Source organism: Cavia porcellus, unplaced genomic scaffold, assembly GCF_034190915.1.
Source record: "Cavia porcellus strain 051 isolate PalLab524CR breed Dunkin Hartley unplaced genomic scaffold, mCavPor4.1 scaffold_2, whole genome shotgun sequence".
Lineage (NCBI taxonomy): Eukaryota > Metazoa > Chordata > Mammalia > Rodentia > Caviidae > Cavia > Cavia porcellus.
Genome location: NW_026947485.1, coordinates 36513872 through 36537634, shown reverse-complemented (window position 1 = coordinate 36537634; position 23763 = coordinate 36513872). Strand labels below are relative to the sequence as shown.

At 49.2% G+C, this 23763-nt stretch overlaps 1 protein-coding gene across 2 annotated transcripts in view; it reads right to left on the bottom strand.

Moving 5' to 3' along the window:
• Plxna4 (plexin A4) overlaps positions 1-23763 on the bottom strand; it is a 439299-nt gene that overhangs the window by 15704 nt on the left and 399832 nt on the right. For both annotated transcript variants that reach the window (XM_003467879.5, XM_063240611.1), the window contains exons 22-29: positions 20284-20552; positions 18234-18300; positions 17323-17469; positions 13181-13340; positions 4224-4327; positions 3686-3785; positions 2317-2507; positions 1314-1483 (exon numbers count right to left, since the gene is read on the bottom strand). In XM_003467879.5, the coding sequence (XP_003467927.2) occupies positions 1314-1483; positions 2317-2507; positions 3686-3785; positions 4224-4327; positions 13181-13340; positions 17323-17469; positions 18234-18300; positions 20284-20552 (1208 nt within the window). The remainder of the gene's footprint in view (positions 1-1313; positions 1484-2316; positions 2508-3685; positions 3786-4223; positions 4328-13180; positions 13341-17322; positions 17470-18233; positions 18301-20283; positions 20553-23763) is intronic.

The window sequence follows — 23763 nt, the reverse complement described above, 5'->3', positions numbered from 1 at the left end:
TTCCAGGTATGTCTGGGTCATGGAGGCACAGCTTTGTGGTCTGTATCTGGCCCCCAGTCCCTCCCTTCCTCTCAGGCACTGTTTCTCGACCCTCCTTCCTGGTCCCCATGGATGAAGCAGATTTACTATGCCATACCCTTCTACCATGATGTCTCTGCCTTGGATCCAGCTGACCATGAACTACAAGCAAGTGAAAGTTCTTCTTTGTAGGTGTTAGGTATTGTGTCTCAGTGGTGAGAAAGCTGACTAATTTGCCAGGGAATCCAGTTCCCACAGTCTAGCCTGACTTTAGCATTTTATGTGTCCTGGTCTGGGCCTAGGGCTGGGGTAAGGCACCTGTCTGTTCCTTGGTGCCATGGTGGTACTAGAAATAACATGAAGTAAGCACCAGGCCCATTCTTCCTTGGAAAAATGATCCAAGAAAAAGCAACCCAGAATTGGGACCCAGTAAAGGTGATGGGGAAGTGATTGTGGAATGGATGGACCTAAGAATCAGCCAGCTTTGCCCAAGGGGAAACTCTCGAAAAGAGGTCATCCTGGTCCTGAATCCCATCAATACTGATTGGGCCCATGTCCAGAGTACAAGGCTCTGTGCCACAGGCAGAATACTGATTTGTGACCTTGGAATTTCAACCTGCAATACCAACTATGCATGTGTGGAAGAAGAGTATTATATGTTAGAAGAGAGAGGAGACCATAGAGGTGAAGACACCCAGAAGTGTCATCTGTGCTTATAGAATCCTAGGGTCTCCAAGGCACACAAAGAACCTCCAAGGCAGGTTCTTACCTAGCCAGTGCTTGGAAAGGGAATTCATGGTAGAGGGAAGATAGCAGCTTTTAAAATAGAGCAGAAATGACCTTGACGCATGGATGTGTTTCAAAACCCACTAGCAAGTTACCATGAGATTTCTGCCCTCTGTGGTTCCATTGCACCCAATAAACTCCTACATAGCATTTGTCTTTCTGTCCAAACAGCTGACTAGTCTAGGTTCTTTAATGTCTAGCATGATATCAGGTACAGTATCTGGATATAAGAGTATCTGGATATAAGCCTGGCTGTGACATAGGCATATTATTTTTTTGCTTGTCGAGTTAGTTCAATAAATGTTCACTGACTGAGAAGAAAGATGCACATATTTGAGCAGAGGTAAAGGGAGGAGGAAATAAGCACAGAAACACAGTAGGAGGCAATGGGGAGGGCATTGCTGATGAAGATGGAGGCTGGCAGTGTCTATGGAAGGCTTGGGTCCTAGTTGGGGCTGGGTGCACAGGGTCACTAGCTCTTCATGACACATGCTACCTCCTTCACTCACCAGTTGCTCTTCCAAGTGTGGCGGACGTGGGGATCATGAATGCCGTGCTTGTCAGCCTGCTCATCCAGGAAGTCAAACATGTACTTGATGGCCAGTGGCAAGGCAGAGCCACGGTGGGCTGTGCTGAAGATGGTCTCAAAGAGGTCATCCACAAACTTCTGCAGTGTGCCCTGGGGAGGAGATACTTTCAGACTTGGCTGCACCAGGCAGCTCTGATGAGGCATTTGTAAAGCTGCCCTGGGGTTGGGGACAGGGAAACCTGGTGAGTAGCCTCCTCTTCCTGGGTGACCCTGGATGAATCCATGTGTTACATCTTCTCCTTTCATTTGCCTCTGACAGCTTTAAACTTCCTCAGCTCGGGTACAGTAGATAGCACAGTGATGGCTTGGCCTGAGCCAGCCTCCCTCTGCCAGCCACATGGCTCCACTCCGTGTGCTCGTGTGGTGTCATTTTAACACTTTTCATGAACGCTAATGAGCACGCACTTGGTCAGAGCCAGCTGACAAACACAATCTGCTGGTTTTGTGTGGGCTTCATGCACATGGGCTAATGAACAATTATGCATCCGGCTCTGCAGAGATGTAGCAGGCCGAGTCTCAGAAGAGAAGGAGTGAAACTGCAGGCAGGAGCTGTCCTCAGGACCAGGATTAGAAATGGTGCCTGGAAAGTCAACTCTCATACCTGGTGATGGTATAGGATGCCCAGGGAAAAGGTGATTCTGTGATGCAGCATGGTGGAGACAGTGGTAGGTGTGGGTGGCATCTCTGTGTATGAGAAATGGTGCAGAGAAGGGAGGATTGTGTGCCAACACTAATACCTTAGAGGGGTTTGCATGTGCCCGGGGTTGAGCAGGATCTGAGGCTCTGTCCTGGGGAAGAGTGCTGGGGTGACCAGCACACCTGCTGTGAGTGGATAAGAGTCTTGCTTTCCAGCATTTCTGTGGATAGATGACAACCATTCCTGTGCCCCCCAGACTCCTGACACCTGCTCTCATGCTCAATACCTTAGTGGCCAGTAGCCGAGTCAAATAGATCTCAGACACCATCTTGCTCCCCCGGTCACCCTCTTTCTGGTCCCCATGTTCATGGTTCTTCACCAGGTGCCACATCTTGACTCCACTCTCCAGGTCAGGAGTGATCATGGGAGTTCTAGAGCGGAGGCTATCTGGACTGCCTGTGTACCGGATCATGTTTTCTGCCAATAGAAGGAACACCACAAAATGGGTGAGGCCACACAGCCCTACACTGGATAACTTTCCCCCGCCCCTTTCCCTGCCAAGGGAACTACTGTTTGATCCTTCCTGCTGCTGCCTGGCACCATCTCTTTGCCTCCGTTTAGTACATTGCCTGAAACACAGATGCCTTTCCCACCACTCCAGGAAACTATTTGCACCTAATTCCACCCACTCAGATTTCTTCACCCTCCCTCTGGTACTTTGCATCAAGTCAGCCCTTAATTATTCAATTTTGGAAATATAAGCTTCTACTTCTCTTACATGTGTCCTTGCATGAGTTCTCAAATCCTGCCTCAGGATGTGCTCTGTGTAGCCAATTAAGTACGCACTCAAGAGCAGGTAGCTCTGTCTCCCTTAATAAATGTTGACCAGCTCAGGCCACGCCTGCATACTGCTCACCTGCATCCTCCCTTCTGACCTGGCACACTTCTCTCCACTGATTGGTGACAGTCCTGCCTCAGTGAAATGAGGATGATGCTCCTACTGTGTGTGGCACCTTTCTATATGTGTTCATGGATTTATGATCCACAATGGATCTATAAAGTTGGTTATTTTTCCAATCCCTGTTTTCTTGGCAAGAACATCAAGGCTCATGAGGTTCCCATGTGGGTGGCCCTGAAGCATAATGGTGGTGGCAGATCAGGGATTCCTTTGGGGTCCCTATTCCATGTTCTCACCCCTTTCTCCTCAGCTGCAGAGCCTTAGATCCAGGCCTGCCCCCCTCATACAACTGCATAATAATGGCGCAACCTTTAGAGTCACTTAGCCTCTGTGCATCTGAGGTATAATTTACTAATCTACATAATAAGGGGAAAATAATAATTACTTAATTCACTGGATTGTTATGAACATGATGTGAGATACTGAGACTCACAAAATGGAAAGTGTCTTATAGATTGGAAGATATTGATGAAGGTTATATTCTCTTCTCTAACTCATGAATGAAAGCCCTGTTCATGCATTTGAACTACAGACTAGAACCAGGTGCCTTGGTCACAGCCTGGTTCTTCTCCCTGCTAGTCAGCCAGCTCTACTTAACTCAACCCTGGCCCCATGGGTCCAATGACTTTGAGCTGCGCTCATAAGAACAACCGCTCAGGGCACCTGCATCTATCAGGGACATCTGGAAAGCTCTTACCATATTTACTTGCTGAGGTCCTGGAGACTGTGGAGTTGTTCACTGCATTATAGGCTGTCACCTGCTTGGACACTAAGGCCACAACCGAGCCATCTGGAACCTAGAGGGGGAAAAAAGGCTTCTACGAGTGTGGGCACAGAAACTCTGTCAGCCAAGGAAATAAAGGCTTGGTCTAAAGTGGCTGTTAACACCTTGCTAGAGAGCTTGGGGGTTTTGGAGGCTAGCCCCTTCCTTTGCTCCCTGGGAGGTCACTCAGCCGTAAGTGCCCAGGGAACTTCTAAGGGAATGTCTCCTCCTGGGAACTCTATCCAAGTCCTGTGGAAACTATGCATGACAGCATCCTATCTCTAAAGAGGCCAGGGCTCACTGGCTGGGTGATATCACTTTCCCTTGGGTCACCAAGAGAACACAAACTGCTGATGAGAAAGTGGGCTGTGATTTGCTGTCTAGTCTTGTGGTGACCTTATAATCAGTGACCAAGACTTTCAGGGGAATGGCCAGTTCCTAGGCAAGATCTTGTCTTCCATACCCACCTTACCTGGTAATGGGCTAGGGTGTTTAATCTTTTCCAGTCATTTTCAATTTTGGTGGTGATGTCTTCATCTTGCAGGATCATCCTTGCCCCGCTCCCTTGTCGCCACTCTGCAGGGAGAGTGGTGGCGTCTCAGGGAGGCCTTTGGGCCCCTCATGGGGGATCCTGAGGGCCACATATAGGTGTCCACACAGCACTGGTTTAAGGACACATCCGTAGACACATCTAAGTGCCAGCACAGGCTCCCAAGAGAATAGGTTCAGACTCTCATAATGCAGAGAGGTTCAGAGTTCCAGTTGTGGTTCTAATCCCAATAAGCCATGTGACAAAAATGAGGATAACATCACCTATCCTCCTCTGTCACCTGTATGTTATAAGTGGCCACATCTGCAAGAAGCAGACATTCAGTATGCATTGGCTAGATGAAGGAGGCACTTAACACTAAACACTTACAACACAATAGGAAAAAACAGGAGGCAGAGAAGGAGGCAATATCCTCACTGAGCATTACATACATGCCTGACTGTACAGTCTGGAACTCAGGAAGTCAAGATTGCAGGTTCATCTACTGTACACCTGCACCTGTTCCAGGTGTAGCCTGTACTCAAAAGCTGGCAGGTGAGTGGGTTGCCCTTGGAAGAGTGCCCAGGTAAAAATATGTGGACCATTCTCACCTAGAAGCACCTCCAAATCCGTAAAGCTGATGTGGATAATACCAGCTGTGTCTTCTACCACAGCTATAATGCTGTAGGTACATGCTACCATCTATCTGCACTTACTCCGCGTGGGACCAAACACCTCCAGCACATGGGCTGATAGGCTACACGTAGGGAAATAAGAGGCTGCTTCTCATCACGCAGATCCCTCTGTTAACTCAGTACAAATCACATGTGGAGAAATTCACATTCCAATCTTAAAATTACACATGTGTATGGTAGCCCTTGTGCATGCACACGTGTGTGTGTAAGTGTACACACCCATATAATGTTCTCATGAGCATGCACCCAAAAGAAAAAACAGCCTCTTAAATTCAAACACATGTGTTCTGGCCAACAAAACAGCAATCTGGATTCCAGGCAGCCAAGATGCTGCTTACTGCTCACAGGGCTTCTGAAAACTTCTAACAATTCAGAGGCACTCGAGCAGTGCTGGTTTGTGCAGAGTGTGGTTAGATGTAGCCTGACCAGCCAGGGAGTTTTCCATAGAGACACATATTCAGTTTCCCTCCTGCCAAGGTCCAACTGCTAGTCTTCAGCTGACCACATCTGTGTACAGCTATGTACATTTGTGCATGGAAAGTGCTAGTCTCCCCTGCATGGTGCATGCTATGACCAGTACTGACATCCCCATCGAACAGATGGACCAAAGGCCCAGAAAGGAGGCAGCTAGCCCTGATGAGCAGCAGAGATGCCCCAGGCTCAATGTCCTAGGGCTTCCCTGCTACCTGATTTCAAGTTTAGTGTCAAAGGAATCAAGATACCAGGGTGACACACTTGCTCGTTGGAGCAGGAAGTCTCTGGGGAAATGTCCATTCTTAAGTCTTGTTGATGGCTCAGCTGAAATGGCTCATGGCAGTTAGGACCTGGGGCAATGAAGGTGATGGCAGGGGGAAAATCTGAAGCCTCCAAAGCCCTTGGGTGCCAGTGTGTTTGTCTGTCATGGTGTTGTATTGTTTCTTACTTTGCCGTTTAAATTTAAGTTTGCATGCACGTATGTTGACTGGCGGGGCAAAGGAAGAACGATGCCTCCATGCTGGCCAGTGGACACTGATGAAGACCAGACTGGCTGGACAAACACAGCAGTGTGTCTCTGCAGCATGCAAGGTGAATGTGCGTGGTTTAGTCACATGCTGCATGGGGAGAGTGGCAGCACAGGGCAACTTCAGAGCATTTCATAGAAGGTAATCAATATCTGCATTTCCGTTGGCTACCAACTGAGTTCCCAGGAGTCTCTTCCAGGGATGTGACCATGGAGCTTTTAGGGCTAGATAGAGAAGGTACTAACCAAAGACCAGCCTGCTGGTACAGAAGCCACACTTGCACCCTTTACTGATGAAATCCTAGTACCTCTCAGTCTGCTTTGAACATGTTACATGGCCTGGGCAATGTCACTTGATTGTGGACCCCAATTAGGATTTCTATGTTGCCCAATGACTCTAAAAGTTGTGCAGTACAGCCACACTCAGCAGCCTTGGCTCTGAATCAGTCCAGTAATTATGTAAGAAATGAGTGTCAGTCTGCTTCCTTGTCCCCATTCAAAGAAGTAGGACGAAGGATGGCCATGTCTCTTCAGGGCAGCTATTGTCCTTGAAGTACAAAATGCTGCTGCTATACACCTACCAACAGGGCCAGCTCAGTGCACTGGACTGAGAAAGCACTTAATAAATATTCAGTAAGCAAGTGACTACATAAATGAATAAATAAATGAACAAAGGAGACTGATGTCTGGATGATGGAGGCCTATTTTTCAAGCCTTCAAAAGATCTCACCCCTGTATGCTTATGCATATGGCAGGTAGCAGAGGACTAGGTGAACTGTAAGCTGCTTAAGTGCCCTGGGACAAAGAATGATCCAAACAGAGAACTAACACTATATGCTTACACTGGCAGAAGTGAGCGCTCTCTTAGATGGCTCATTCTTCTAGTTTTACCACTAGGAAAATGAAAGACAGCCAAGAGGGGCAGACCTAGAGGCCACTATGCCAGGACAATGCTCAGTCCACTGACCAGTGTTCCATAGACACTTCCCGAGATGCTTCTTTGAGTCAGGTACTGGACCAGGTCATCAAGTCACAAAGGCCCCTAAGAGGAAACTCTGCAGTGTTGTCAGTGGAAAGTAGATTCTCAGTGGATGAAGATCAGACACCCTAATGTGGTGTTCATCACTGAAGATCAATCGAAGGAGAGAGGGGGTCAGCCTTCAGCATGAACCATGGGCATATTTTGATGAAGACAAAACCTATAGCTGCCTCCTCCAACTTTATACTTGGTGTTCTAGGAGGCCACTGGCAGTGTTCCTTGAGGATGTGATTCCATTTCTACAAAATCCAATTTCACCGAGGGGGTGCTCATGCTACAGATAGGCATGCTTTGCAGTGGGCAGGCAGGGTACACAATCGCCATGAAGGCTGGCATGTAGTTGCAGGGCCAAGGGCTATCCAGAGGTTTCCTAAAGGCTGCCTAGTCCTGCAGTGCCCCTAGCCCAGCCCTTGCTTTGGGTAGGGCAGCTGAGAGGTAGTAAATGTTGCCTTTTTAAAAAATCTCAAACCTGTACTCACATGCGTATTCACATGTGTGCACGTGCTTCATTTTGCCTGAGTTGGGGGCTAGCAGGCTTTGCAATAGCCTGCACTCAACTCCAGTCTTCCTGTGGCCATCTCTGCTTAGACCCATCACAGGATTCAGAAGTGGGGAGGCAGGGAGGGAGGGGAGGAAGAAGGCCACCCAGGGTAGGTGCAGCTGGGAAAATCAGCCTTAAAATCTACATGGAGCCCACTTCACAGCTCTTCCCCACCTACGTTCATCTTGAGTTCTACAAACAGCCCTCTCTGCTCCAACACACTGGACCAAGTGAATGTACACACACCTGGCAGTAGGTGAGCCCCAAGGAGACACCTTGCCTCGTCCTGACCCTTTTAGCTTCCAGCAACCAGAGAAGCATGCAGGAATCAGAGAAGATGTGGCGGTGGCCACTAAAGGGTCCAACAGGCTGCTAAAAAAGGTCAGATGATTGACCCAGGAGCTGAGAGCTAACCAGTTTTTAGAAATGAATAAAAGAATAAAGCAAGTTCTCAAATATAAAATGATTGAATTGTGATATTTGCTACTTAAAATCAAGACATTTGACACTACACTTCCTAAGTAGAAGCACATCATCAGCATTCAAGGCACCTTCAGGTCTTTGTAAACCACGTATTTGTTGCTCTCTAGAGATGTCTGGAGAGGAAAAGGCAAAACCGACTAAAGAGAGATACTAGATAGAGCTCAATGGGTATCCTTGACTATGGAGCACAGGACTGAAGGTAGTGTGTTGGGTTAACGAAGAGTTAAAGCCGTAGAGGGTGGTAGGAGGAGGGGGAAAGGTGACCCTGGTATTCATATGCATGACACCAAGAGAAAATAGTTAGCTCTGACCTCTGTGGAAGCAGCTTCTGTCTGGCAGCCCCATGCCCTACTCCAAGCACCAGGCACAAAGGACAGACACACTCACCATCCAATTTGTTACACTTGCACCTTCGAGGGAGAGAGGGAGGTGAAATAAAAAAAGAAAAAAAATCCCATTATCTTTATCTGTCCTTCCCATCAGGTGCAGCGGAAAATGCAAACGGGGGAGACAGCTGCTGTGAACTCTTTATATTTCACTCAGAAAGATAGTGTATCTTTTTATTGCATACAGGAATTACTTATTTGAAAAAATATATCCTTTCAGTGCGACCTGAGTGGCAAGACAGAGAGGGAGTGGCAGAGTTCCGGGGGCATTAATAGAGTATTTGCATTAAACTGGAGGAATCTCTGGAGGTCATGGGCAGTAGCAGAGGGAGACAAGAGGCCATGGAGGAGACAGCCTGTGTACGGAAGGAGAGTTCTCTCTAGCTCTCTGCAGTGTGACCCGGCCCAGGTATGGTGCCTTTCAGCTGCACATTCTGCCTCTGAGCAAGAAAGCAGGATGGCACCCATGATTTCCTCTGGGGAGTAAAAGGAGACAAAAGAGTCTCTCAGCTCAGACAAAACAATAGTCTGCCTCTGCTACTATGCTCAGAAATGACAAATATCTAGTCCACTCCTGGCACAGAGTTTTCCATAGCGGGGCTCTTAGGCTATGCTTATTGAAGATGTCAGTGATGCAAACAGGTACCCAGGTACCTGCAGGTGGAAAGGGACAGAAATCCTGCGGCAGGGATAGCACATTTGTTCAGTGTGGTGCTCCTGGGCACTGTGCTTTGAAAACCCAGCCTTGTTCATTCTTTGGCCTGTGAACACCTTTCCTTCCCGAGATTCCAGCAATACAGTGACCTTCACTGTGGATCCTGCAGTGGTATCTTAGGTGTCAACTTGGCTGGGCCAAGGTGCCCAAATATTTGGTCAAACATGATTTTTGATTATCCTCTGAGGGTATCTGTGCATATTAACATTTAAATCAGTGGCTTTAGAGTAAAGCAGATTATTCTCCATAATGTAGGTGGCCTCAAGTGAGGTGAATTCTTGCACAGAAAAATAGACTAATCATCCCTGAACAAGAGGGAATTCTGCCAGCAGAACCTTCTGCTCTTCCTTGGGTGTCCGCTCTGCCAGGGCACCCTGCAGACTTTGGACTTGATATCCTCCATAATGTATGGCCCAAATCTTAAATACTCTTTAAAAGCAATCTCTCCTTTCCTCTCTCTTTCTCTATTCATATGTACATGTACATGTATACAAAAGAGCTGCAATTTAGGGTGGAGTTACAGTCTGATAAACCCATTATAAATTGATAATATAAGATTTCTCAGCTAACCTAAGGAGCATCAGAGCTTAGCCTAACCTACCACAAATATACTCAGAACTCATATGGTAGCCAACCATTGAGTAAAACCATTTGAAACAAAACCTATTTTGTACTAAAACACTGACTAGCTCGTGTAATTTATCAACTACTGCACGGAAAGCCAGACACAAAATAGTTGTATGGTATGCTTACCATCATAAAGTTAAAACAGTAAATCAACCCACAAAATTGGGGACTCTGGCGTATATATAACCTGCTGGTTCCATTCGCCTGCAGAACCCTTGTGGTTTTTTCTTGCCTGGAGAAGGCTGGGTAGGAGTGGAGGCAGGCACAGGTGAGCTCTGACCCAGGAGCAAACTGGAGCACTGAGAAGGAGGAGGTGCCCAGGCAGGGCCACCTTTGACAGGAGGGGTCAAAGCCAGGCCAGGAAGGCAGGGGGCTGAGACTTGATTTCTTTGGAATTGTGACAGGGGTAGCTTAGGGCCTGCTTCTTTCTGAGCTGACTTGCTACAGACCACCCTGTCTTTGCAGGGTCTGCACACAAGAGAGGGGTGGCAGCCTCTGCCCAGGGCCCTCAGCTGTGGGGAGAGGAGGCATGGAAGGGAGATGCTATGTGCGGTGCTCTGCTGTCCTGCCTCTTCCCAGGGCCTGGGTTCAGACTGGCTGTGCTGTGCCTGTGTGCCGGGGGCCTGCGGTGTACAATAATTTGTGGTAAGAATCACACCTTCCTTTATAGATTGCTTCCAGGCCTTCAAAGCGCTTCCACTTATGTGGTGGGACAGCTGTCCTTGCCTCACTCCCAGCAGGAGTCAGAAGCAGACAGTGTGTGGAAGGGGCAGTGCAGTCTCTGAGGGGACTTTGTTTTCCTTGTTATGCAACTTGGTTTAGGACAGAAGGAAGTTCCAGGCTTGAAGGGCAGCTCTCAGCTCTGGCTTTGTGGGAAAAAGCAGGAAACTTGTGAGAAGAGCCCCCACAGATGGAGCAGGAGGTCCTTGCAGAGGGAAGCCTGAAGCCCAAGCTCTTCCACTGTGGGGCTCAAATTGCTAAGACCCCTCCTCTTTGGCTTCTCTTCTTCATCGGCTGGCACTACCGGGGTGGCCCAGGAGCATGTGTAGTGAGACAGGGAGCATCACTGTGTTCCTGGGAACCTGAGCTTCTGGGTGAGTGTGGTGTCGTTGGAAATGGCCCCTTAGATGGCCACAACTATGGCTGCAGGGTGAGGTGTATCTCCATCAAAGCCTCACTTTGCTGGGCTTGAATTGCATCTCAGTGCTCTGCCTGCCTGGCCTGGCTTTGACCTTTCTGTCAAAGGTGGCCCTGTCTGGGTACCTCCTCCTTCCCAGTGTTCCAGTTTGCTCCTGGGTCAGAGCTCAGCTGTCTCTGCCTCCACTCCTACCCAGCCTTTTCCAGGCAAGGAAGATGAAAGGAGAAATTTTCTAAGCTAATAAACAGCTCTTCTCTTCCCATTCTCAGATTAGGGGGTTCCGAGGATGGGGAGAACTGGTCCTGAGCAGCAGCCACCAGACATAATATGGTTTCTCTTCAGGAAACCCACAGATACAGCAAGGCTGCTCCCTGAGTTCACTTTCACAGAATGAACCCTCTTAGTTCTAGATTGAGTGGATGCTGAAGAATGTTGCTTCAAATCCTTCCTGAGCTCCATCAAGTGTTTAAGCTCCTACAGCTGTTCACCACCCTTGAATGGCATAGATGCTGTTCCCAAGTGACCACTGAGCTCAGTTCTGTAAGAGAAGGCTCACAGAACCATCCACTGCTTGCCCCATGAAAGTGATCCCATTCTAAGAACAGAGTACCCCCTTCCACATGCCTGCACACTTAGGGGCTCCTTCTGTGTACCGGCACCCAGAACAACCTCTGCAAACTCACTGTCCCATGTAGATGATTAGTCTTCTAACACCTCTTCCTCCCAGCCCTTGTCAGGGGAGTCCTCCCACCCACTTTGCAGAGAAGGACACTGAGGAGCTGAGTGTGCCCTGGCCCTGGGCCCCACCAACGAAGCAAACAGAAGGAATGTTTGTAACTGGGTGCTGCCCAGTTAACCTGCTCAGTTATTCCTGGACAACCTACTAAGGAGCACCTTTGGATCCTCTGGGGGAAAGGAACACAAGACTTTCTGGTAACTTCCCCTCACGTTGTTAGCCTGGACCAATGGACACATCCACCACCACCCACCCATCTCATGTTGCTTCCTCCATTTCCCAGAAGCAGCATGTTCAAAACATTTCCAAAGTGGAGGGAGATATCTGCTCATCCAACTTCCTCTCTCTCGGCATCACAGGGCAGAGGGCAACACACACCCAGCCCAGAGCAGAGCAGGGAATCAGGGAAGTGGAGCAGCTGGGGGTAGAAGGTGAAAGTTCCTTCTGGATTTTAGCAAAAAACACATGCCCATCTGTCTTGGAGGGCTTAGCTCAAGCCAGCTTAGGGGCCAGATGCATGGCTCTGAGATAACTAGAGCCCCAGTCCCCCATTGATTACCAGGAATCAATGCCCATCTCTCATGTCCAGCATCAACAAACAGGTACATGCAGTGTCCTGCCCAGCTTTACTCACAGAACCAGTAATAGCAGGCGGTACTTACCAAATGTGTATTATGCACCAGAGACTGCAGAAAAAGGCCTTTACACACATCACCCTACCAGACTTCTACTACAAAGGAGTTACTATTACAATCTCTACTTTATATATCAAAGAAATGAAGGCACAGAAAGGTTAAATAACGAGGCCAAGGTCACACAGCTAGGACTCGATGGCAGCAGGAATAAATGCAGGTTCCCACAATGTTGGCACTGCCTCTCTTCTATCCACCTCTTCAGAGCCTGGGGCTCCCTGGGAGGGTTGCCCCTGGATAACATCCTGCACATGCTCAGGCAGACCAAAACTGGATTTAAGTGCAGCTGGCCCTAAGTGGCATGCCCTTGTTTATATAGGCTATGCGATCTATTCAGGGAACATTCAAATACAATGTCATCCTGCTCCCCAGCAGGCTGTCATATCTCATTTTTCTCTATCCTTTCTCTCCATTCTCTATGGCTGACCCAGATCTCTCAAGCTGTAGATATTCAGCAAAAATTACAGGCACAGAACAGAGGAGAGGGGATGAGCCTGGGGAACAACAAAGGTAGTGGCAGGATCTCAACCACAGGGACTCAGATTGGCAGGTTTTGCCTTTAAGTCCCTTCACTCAGATATGACATATCTACTCCCAGCCCTTAGTCACTTAGAAGACCCCAGAGGTATCACCTCCAGGCCAGATGACCGCTAGACTGTCAAGTGACCTGTGGCTCCCTTTTCTGATCACTGCTATGACCAGCCCTGGCTAATGCCAAGCAGGCCATAATAGTAAAGCCCATGGGATCCTGGGGGTCTCCCCCTTGTATTCCCGGAACCCAGCTCTTCCTACTGCAGCCCTGGGAGGGTAGGAGGTGCTCAGAACCTGCTGTGGGGCAACCTACTAACCAAGGTCCATGTCTGCAGCCTTGGGCCTGTGGGAGCAGGGCACATTCTTGAAGATTGCATCCAGAATCTTCTCCTTGACCTGAGTGATGGTGTCACAGTTGAGAATCTTCACAGGGATCTCAGGGTTGTTGGCATTGTCTGGGCTGACACAGCTCAGGACCTGTGGGTTCAGAGCAGAGGTCACATGGATGAAGGTAGCAAGAACAAGAAGAATGGTTCCTCCTTTCCAGTGATGACTGGGGAGGATTGGGGTGAGTCCAGCTCACCTGTGTCCCCACCAGGCCCATTGCCCTCTCCTATCCAGACAAATCCAAACTACATACTTAACTCCCATCAGGACAAACATCTTAAAATCATGATTTTCAAAAGGAACAGAGTCTGAGCATAGGATGACAATGAGGGAATCTGCAACAGACTGGCTTTGATGCGGCACACACACACACACACACACACACACACACATACACACACTGTGTCAAACATGCATGCATACATGCAGGGCACACCAGCTCCACAGCACATGCACACCCTCACCCACCTCGGAGTCCCCACCCCACCCCTGTGCATCACTTGGTCCCCTGTGACACTCCGTGTTCAGTACCAAAGGAAATTGGGCTCCTGTTTCAAAAGATTTAAAAGCTGATTGTGAGAAGCTGGGGCTGAGAGAAGGCTGGAGAAACCATATTCTTTAGACATAAAAAGATGCCGCTTAAAAAATTGCAGGTTGATGCCACCTGAGATGCCTTTCTGGCTCTGAACCTAAAGTCATGGTTAGAGTTCCAGGGGACCAGGTCATTGCCTGGCTTGCAGCCTCTATTTCTCTTTTGCAAACAAAGCAGAAAAATTAGTTAAAATTCCAGGTCACCATTTTTTTTTTTTTTTAGGAACATCAAGACTTTTCCTCCATGCTGTTCTCATGTTGGGCTCTTTGGGGCTGCTGGGGGATGCCGGTGACCAACACAGGTCTATGAGGTACAGGAATGAGTGGGGGCACAAGAGCCAGGCAGAGAAGCCTCCCCAACCTGGGGACTGCTGCCAGATGGCCCTGCCATCCTGGGCCCAGGCTCTCCCTCTGGAGCCTGAGACCTCTGCGTGCCTCCCGTCTCCCTTTCCCTCTCACCCGCTCCACAGCAATTTCCCCATGGCCCCATCTGGTGTGCAGAACCAGACAGCAGCCCCCTCCCAGCCCACATGGTGATAATCAAGACCTGGTCCCAGACACCTGGCTTTCATTAGCAAGTAGCCTGCTAGAGTTCAAAGGGACGGCATGCTTATTGTGTTAAGAGGAAAACCATTACCCTAAATCTATAAAACCAAGCGCTTACCCTAGAAATGCCCTAAACTGAAAATGCTGTGGCAGGGTCTCTGGACTACACTTTCACATGTGCCTCCTGCTAGTCACGGCCATCCATCCAGAAGCATTCCAGCACCTTCCTCCTCCTCAGTAGCCACGCACAACTTGACCCTTCTTCCTATTGCTGTGTTGTTCTGCTATCCTGTCCTCTGAGATGGTGGGGGATGGTTCAGCCTTCCCAGGGCAGCAGTGCAGTTTATCTGGGTTTTCTCCCTTGAGACACCATGACCTGCCACCTGAGGTCGAACTTCTGGCACTTCGACTGCCCCAGCAGTTCAAGGTGGCCTCATGGGAACAGCTCGACAGTATGCTTCAGGACAGGAGGGGAAGCAGTGGCCCCAGGACAGTGTCCTTGGCTAAGGGCCATACCACAAATAACCCAGGAGTTCCCTCCTTATCTTGCTTCTTGGCAACTTTCTGAACAAACTGCCTGCTGCTTTCTCTGCTAGGGAAGCACCCCTTACATGGATGGAACCACGGACTCTGACCTAGGACACCTGAGGCAGGGCTAAGATTTTGTCTTCTAGCAGCCTTCTAGGTGGGCATCTAACCAGCTACTGGGCTCCCAGACGCCATCTAGCACTCTGGCATGCTTCGAGGCCTCCTGGATGGCCATCTTGGTCTACACCTCGATGGCTCCCAGGTGTGAATGCCCAAGGTCCTGGTACACTCCCCTCAACAGGACCTTAGTCCTTGCTAGTTTGAATTCTAGCATAGATCTAATTAATCCCTCAGCACTTACGAGTTACACTCAGTGTGCCTCTGAGCCTCTCAGAGCCCCTCTATGGTTATCGGTCCTGCCCAGGACAAGGTCACTGTTGGCTAGCCTAAAAGAGCTCTGGGCTCCTCCAGCCACGGCAGAAGCCCACCATGGCCCACTTTTGCATCTGACCCTCCCACCTTTACTCTGCTGCTCTGCCTGCCACGATGCCCATGCCTCCTTCTCTCCCTCTTCACAGTCAGTGGGGGAACCTTGCCCAGGCCTAGAGGTGACTACTCAGTATTCCTCCATGGTGTCATCTCCAAGGAAAACCTTCATGACATCTTCACCTTTTGCTCCCTGCCCAGTGCTGGCACCCTTATGGATGCGCGGCCCTGACCCACCCCAGTTTCCTTGTATTCTCTTTAAGTGAGTCACCTGGAACCAGCTGGGTGCACTAGCAATCTTCTGGCCTTTGGAATAAAGGCTGCTGCAATTTGGTGACAGCATTATCACAACTCACTGTGTTGCATTCAGTATCAGGGAGCTGAGAGGAGGCAAAGAAAAGGACTGGAGGGGGATGGGGCAGGAGACATTTAAAGGTACCTCTTTTTCATTAAGAAATCCATTCGGGTCTATTTTTGGAAGAGTTTTTCCTCCATTTTCCATTTTAATGGGAGACTCTAACTGTCCTCCAGAGCAGACAGTAACTGAGGAAGCTGGGGTGCCTTTGAATCCCTGCAGGGAGGCAGTCTCTGTGAATCTGCCCAAATTCTGCTGGGATTCCCAGCACTCCATGAAGATGGGAGTAGGGTAGATGGATCATGGTTACAGCCCACCAGCCAGGAGGTGGGGATCATCTCTCTAGCTGTCCATGGGCCTGGGGTTCACCCCCAGCTGGGGCTACTGGGGGTGGGAGTGTCTGAAAATCCATCCTTCCCAGCCCTGTCCCACCTGGCCTGCTGGTAATTGCATTTTAATTCCAGCAGTCCCCTGTCCCCTTCACTTCCTGGCTGTCTCTCTTGCCCTCATTCTTGAGTGCCACCTGCAAGTTACCTCCAACACTCAGCTGTTATCTTACTTACTTATTCCTTTTGCTTCCTCTCCACTTTCTTGAAAAAAGGTGTTATAGGATGTTTAAAAAAATTCTTGCCAAAAAAAGCCTAAAAGTGAGCTCCCTTGGACTGGAAAGGCAGTCGGCAGCCTACGGGCAGTTGGGCAGCCTCACAGGGCGGAGGCCAGCAGGGGGGCTGAGAGCAAGTGGGAGTGAACATCTACACTGGGCTCTCAACTCCTCACTGGACAGCTATGATGACCTCTTTTCAATAGACTCTATTATTATTATTCCCTTTTTGCAAATAAAGAAACTCAAATTCAAAGAGATTAGAGACCTGTTCCAACTCATCCAGCTCGTCAGAGGCAGAGTCAGGGATCAAGTCCTGGTTTGATTCCAATCCTGGGCTCTTAAATGCTAAGCTCCACTGCTTCCTAAGACAATTGCTGCTCTCAAGAGGAAGGCTGACCTTCACTCAGGCCATTGCTATGTTCCTTCACTGTTTTCTAAGACAACTGCTGCTCTCAGGAGGAAGGCTGACCTTCATCAGGTCATTGCTATGTTCCTAGTGACATGGCTTGAGCACAGCCCTGTGTGAACCTTGCCTGGTGGGTAAGTCTGGGCTTCAGAACCACAAGGAACAATCCGTAGTTGCCTTCCTTGCCTACCACATACCATCTTCATGAACCTGCTGTGGAAAGTGTTGATTCTCCAGTCGGGAGAGTGGATGGGATGTTGATCACTAGCGACAGTCAGCCCTGCTTGCCAAGGGGCACCAACCTCATGATTCAGTGCCTGGCCCAAGGCCACACCAGCCCCAAGTTGCAGTGCTGCCCAGACATGGCAGACTTACCAGGTGCCCTGATGCTGTGGACCAGAGGAAATTTGAGGACAGGGAAAAGGGTAGCGCCTAGAGGACCACTGCAGGGGACAGAGCTAGACACATGGCTCTTCAGCACTGCTGCTGTCCTTTCTGCAAGGCAGGGCTGCCCTGCCTTGCCAGGATCTGGTGAGAAGCAGCAAGGGCGGCTTACCAGAGTCTTGTACTCGATCTGCTGCCGGATGAGCTTGTCCTCGCTCAGGGAGTAGCGAGCCTCGCCTGTGATGGCATCGATGGGCCCCTTCTCCATCTGCTGTTTGATGGCACAGAACAGCGAGAAGAGGGGTTCCCCAGCACACTCCTAGATGCAAGAAGAGACATGCTGGCCAAGCTCTGGGTCTGAAGATGTGCAGAGCCTGCCCTCCATTCCTGTTCCCCCCATCCCTGGTCCAACCTTCCTCCTGATCCTACCTGCTGTTTTGTGCAGGGACCCAGTTCTCTCTTCTGCAACTCCTCACCGCTCAGATAGCTGATCCTCCTGGCTCTTTGGACACAGAATCTTCTCCTACTCTACCCTTTCCTACTACTTATGTGGGGCTCCCATCTGCTGCTCTTTTGCCCTGTCTAAGACCCAAGTAAGAGGCAGAGGTCAGTTTTCTGTGGCATGAACCCATTAGGAAACAAGTTAGTAATTAGAAGCCCAGTGGCACCCCCTCTGCCCAGCCCAGCCTCAGCTCATCTGCCAAGACAGGCAGCTTCCAGACCTGCCTGGACCTTTATCAGCTTTCCTAAGTCTGAAGCTGGAGAGGAGAGAGGAACTTGGGGTACTAATGGGTGAGTTGTTTTCAACTTAAAATAGGAAGCTAGCTGCCAGAGCCTCTCTGTCTGTCACACAGGAGGACACATGCTGTGTGGAATTGTGGCTCCTAAACTGATTACTGATCCCAGGCTCTGTCTTCTGAGACAGATTAGGGTAAGGAGTGACTCTACTTCTTGGAGGTGAGAAGCACCAGGTCCTCATGGGGGAGGCATGGAGCAAAATATAGCAGGCCAGGAGGATGAAGGCTCATGCCCAGGATGATGGGGCCAGGGCAGGACTGGACATAAGCCCATATCCTATCCTACCTTGAGGAACTTGTAGAGGAGGAAGGTGAACCAGTTGGTCAGCATCTTCTCAGCCACTGACTCCGTCCTGTCACAATCACCAAGGGAAGGAATAGAAGAAGACAGAGAGCTGGTCAGAGCTTGCTGGCTGGGTATGCAGAGCAAAGATCTACCACCACCTTGATGCTATGGCTTTTAGGCCGAATCTGGAGATCCTAACACATAGGAAAATTTCATGGATCTTACATCCCAGGAAGTTAATGGGAGTTTTCCCACAAAGCTGAAGGGGAAAGTGCCAGGTATTGGGCTTCAGGCTCGAACCACCCGTGGGTTTATCCTGGGCCTGGGCCTGTCTTAGCACAGTGCAGTGAGTTTCATAGCACTTTGTGACAATGACCAAGCTGTCCATCAATGCCGTCCACCTGAGGCTACACAAGCACCTGAAAGGAGGCCACTGTGTTGAAGAACTGAAGTTTTTCATTTTATTAACTTTGATGAATTTGGATTTAAGTAGTCACCTATTTTACCTGAAGATGCAGCAGGCTGGTTATAGTTTGGATTGCATCTTTTTAGAGCATGGTTACAGTTTGGGTTGCATCCTTTTGGAGAAAGTGAATTACATTCCAACTTGTGCTAAGTGCAAGCCTTGCTCCAGAGACAAACTAGCCCAGACAAACTCCAGGTAATTTGGGTAGAATGTAAAATTGTAATTGCCAGAAAAGAATAACTAAAATCCAAAGTGATTTGGGTAGTCGCTGGCACAAAGTGAAACTGGGAGGAAAAAAGAAAGAATGAAAGGACAGGACAGTTAGGGGCAAGAAGAAAAGAAAGCAACAGAGGAGGGCAGAAGGAGCAGGAGCATTAGAAGGAGCAAGAGGAGAAAACAAGACGGGGTCTGCAGAGACTGCGAGACCACGCCGGGAAATTGTCAGTGGGAGCTCTGGCAGGCAGTGGCAACCCTAGAATTATGCCAGTGGGTGGCTGTGTGGTGAAAGCAAAACAAAAATCAAAATGATCTACCTTGCTGTTTCCAAAGCTGTATGATTGCTCCTCCGCAGGGCAACCTTTCACAGCTGTTTGGGAAAATATCCCCCCCTCCCCAGGAAATAGCCTGAAGCAAATGCTTCTGAAAGCCAGATCTACACTGTGGGCCAACTGGGGCCACTGAGGCTGGCCTTCAGCCCCAAAGACCAAGGGCAAAGCCAAGGGGACAGACAGGGGTGGAGAATCAATGCATGGTTCAGGCAGGAGGCTGGATCTGACAGCTTCACACTGGAGTTGTCTAACTTCGTATATGCCAAGGATAGAGATACTGGAATTCAAAGCAAAGAGAAGCAAGATGGAGAAAGAGCACCTCCATTTCCAATAAGATGAAGCTAAAGGGTATGGTCAAGGGCTCATATCTGACCCTGCAGATTCTAACAGTAGAAGGCAAATATTTATGTACAACTATGGACCTGGACTCACTCAGAGCCTGCAGCAGGAAATACTTGTTGGGCTGCATTGGTAAGATGTCAAAAAAGCTTTCACTCAGGACTTCCCAAACTTTAATGCACAGGTATACCCAAGTCACTGGGGTCCTCATTAAAATGCACATTCTGAGTCAATGGGATGGAAGGGACCTGAGCCTCTAACCATCTCCTGGATGTTGCTTCTGCTACTGTTCTATAGCCAGCAGGAGGCCATGGGATCTCTCTATTTCCAGTTCCAACTTTGAGATGGCTAGAGATGGTCAAAATGAACTCTGAAGATTTTTTTGAGAAAAGAATTTCAATAGAAAGGATCAAAATTCAGGGAGTAAAAGGGCAGAGAGGACAGAATGGAATGCAAGGGGAAAGAAACAGCATGAACTGAGGACCAGGGTTGAGTTACAGGCATATGGTGGCCAGCACCTTCTAGGAGGGACAGGATAAAGCCTAGCCTCACATGTCAGTGTCTTGCCCTTAGGGAGCATAGCTGATCTTCTTGCAGCCTGCCTGGTCTCCCTGGAAAGCCCCATGAGCTAGGCTACAGATGGCCAGGGGCAGAAGTGCTCTGACCCCTGCCAGCAGCCTCAGCGCCACACCCTCACCTCCTGAGCAGCAACTTGGGGTGGTTCTTGCTCTCCAGGTTCTTGTCAATGAGATCGGCCAGCAGCTGCTTTAGCACATCGGTTGCATACTCCAGCTTGCTCTGCAATACTGTCATAATGAGGGAGGCCACATTGCCACGGTCCCGCATAGAGAAGCTGCGCTGGGACTCGAGCGTGCGGATGAAGGACAGCAGGAACACTTTGTTATTGATGAGCTGGGCGAAGAGCTTCAGGCCTTTCTCCACGCGCTCCTGCCGGTACCCTGGAACCTGTGGGAGAGATCAGGGTTCCTGATACCAACTTCAACCCAGTAACTTCCTACAGGATGGCTATGCCTATACTATTGACCCTGTCACTCCACCTCTCACCCACTGCTACAACTGCAATCACCTGAACAATGCCATCAAGTCCCTTTCAGTTTGGCCTTCATCACAGCCCATGAGACGGGTCATTACCTGCAGTGCAGAGAAGGGCCAGCTGAGACGCCAAGTGAAAAATCCAAAGTTTTTAAGCAGCAATCCTGGGATTGAATCCTCCTCTACCAGACTGCAGAGCCTGAGCTCCTCTCTTATGATGAGGGATGATGAGGGGCCTGTGCCCAGCAGGCTAACCCAGTGCCCACCCCTCTCTGGTTCCAAGGATCCTGGCGACAGGTAGGTGGCTTGAGTCAAGATTTTGGTGTTCCACATAGTCCTGGTCACACTATGCTGTATAACTTTGGGCAAGTGCCTTTACTTCTCTGGGTACACACATTTATTCACCTCAGAAAAGGGGAAGATGGAGGCCAGCAGTCTCTGAAGTCCCTGACTCTAACATTGTGTTTTCAGGGATCCTCTTTCAGAGACTGCACCATGCCTTACCACCACCTGGGACTGTTGTGTGGATGAAGAGACAGTGTGTGAAAAGCTTGCATGTGCAGCCTGCCACCAAGGTGAGTCACTGATGACAGCTGTTTTACCCTGCTCTACAGGCCAGAGAAAACCTGTCTACCTGAGGTCACAGAAGGTGGCAGAAACATTCATATCACTCATGACAGAGCCCTGCTATGTCCCAGGCTTGGGCCAAGGTGCAAGTAGAAGGCAGGTGTGAGGCAGCCCCAGGCCCCGCCCTTGGAGACTAGCCCAGTCACATGCCCTCCTGGAGTGGGCACCACTGGCTGCCTGCTTCTGCAGAGAAAAGCCTCCCAGAGTATTCTGGTTGCCTGGCATCGGCAGCTCCCATGGGTCTAGGAGTTGGTAGAAAACACACAGGCTATCAAATCAGGGCTGTTTTCATTTTTCTTGCTGCAGTATTCATATTTGGAAGGCCAGTTCCCAGGAGACAGATGGGAACTTGCCCACAGGTAAGAGCGCACAGCAATGCCATCCAAGGAATCCATGACACAGCCCCTCCCCAACCTGTGAGTCCCTCACTCCCCAAGATGAACCCAGCCTCTGCTCGCCTCCTGCCTGGCTGTCAGTTCTCTGTTCCTTGGAAGCTGATAAAGGGTTAGCAAGGCACATGTGGCACCTTCACCTTGATCTGCCATCTTTATGACTCCCACTGACCTCCCTGCCATGTATGTGGTCACCCTTCACACATATAGCCACATTTGACTGTCTGCTCTTTAACACACTCCAAATAGCATCTATGACTTGTACAAATAGTAATAGATACAGCTATTTACCAGGCACTTACCATGTGTAGCACACAGCGCTGGACACATTGTGTATATTATTCCAATGAGGTCTTCTAAGGACTTTGCAAGGTAACAGTCTCTCAGAGAGCTCCCAAACTTATCCCAAGGCCATCCAGCTGCTGATGGCCAGTTCTGGGCTTGTCTAGCCCCTGAACATGTAGCTATCCTCCCCACCTGTCACCCAGTCCAGTGCTATCCCTTGGCTCAGAAGCTACTGAAAAATCAACTCTAGCTTCTTCCTGCAGCCTTCCTTCCCATCAAGGCCTCTCAGCAGCTCAGGCTGCTGTCAAAGGCTGCAGGCCACAGGTAGGCTCGGCACTATGGGTCTGAGCAGAGGACACAGAGTCAACTAGATGGCTCCATTGCCCTGAGGACACACTCTGGATTTCCTGCCCCAGCTGCACTTTCTTCGTGCAACACATATTTGCCTGGAGGGCAACAAGGGCCTGGGGCCTTGGGTGTGGGGGTTTTAGCACAGTTATCTACAGGAAAGAGCATCCTTAGCCAGATACCACAGAGAAAAACTCCATCACTCTGGGGTCTACTGCCTCATCTTTAAAGCAGGAATATGAGTGCCTATGTCATAATGTTTTACGAGCATTAAATAAGATAATGTATGTAAAGTGCTTGGCACATACTGTGCGCACTGAAATAGCACTGGCTTATTACCTGCCTCTCCGACTCCACTGACTCTCTTCATAAGTCCCTGGTGCCCAGGAGTTCCCACCATATCTAATGCACACAACTTTCTGTCTTGGGGTGCAGAAAACAGACATTTTCACCCCATGTTATGGCAGGAGGAGACAGAAGTAAACATCTTAGTCATGAGTGTCAGAATCAATTCTCCTTTGCAGCCTGCCCCCTCCCCCAGGCCAATGCTATGCTGCAACAAGACTTTCTTTCATTACTAAATGGTTCTCTGCTCTAGCTGAAGTCTGTGAGTATAAAACTGCATAGTAAATTTTAACTGTAATTCAACAGTCTAGAATTTAGGAACTGGCAATGGATTGAAATTGGGAGTATTTGAGTGTCTGCTTCTTGCTTTGAAAGAACTGGTGTATGACTAGGCCCTGGGAAGCCACTTCCCCAAATGACTGGACTTAGCCAGTGAACCCTGAGAGATGGGACTTGGTGAAGTAAGGGTGGCTTGAAATAAGAGGATGCCTCTCTTTTCACTTTTCCAAGGGGCAGCAGTCACGGGAGCTGCAAGGCCTGGGAAACACTGTTTTAGATTGATCACTGAATTCCCTTGGAAAGTTTCCATGCTCAGTATACTGAGAGGACAGAATGCTTCTGGGGGCAAAACCAGGCTGGAAACAAACAAACTCTTATATGATATCCATATATGATCCCTGGATGTTATGGAGTCCCAGGCTAGAGTGGGCATAGCCATAGAAGTTGATTTGTGTCTGAAATAGTTAACTAGTGAGTTTGTTGGAAATGAAGATACTGTTCTGCGTTTACACCTAAGCAAACTGGAGGCAGAAGCTGGAACAGCTACTTGCACACCCATATTTACAAGATCCCCATACTGGAAGCCTATCAAACATCCACTCACAAATGAATGGATAAACAAAATGTGGTCCTTACATGCAACTCAATCTTTTCAGCCTTAAAAAGGAAGGAGCTTTTGACTGGTCCTACAGCAGGGATGGACCTTGAAAAATATTATGGCAAGTAAAATAAGCCAGACAAAAAAGGACAAGCTCTGTTTTCTTCACTTACACGAAGTCCCTAGAGTGTCAAATTCATAGAAGTAGAAACTAGGATGGTGGCAGAGTAAACGGGGAGTTACTGTCGAA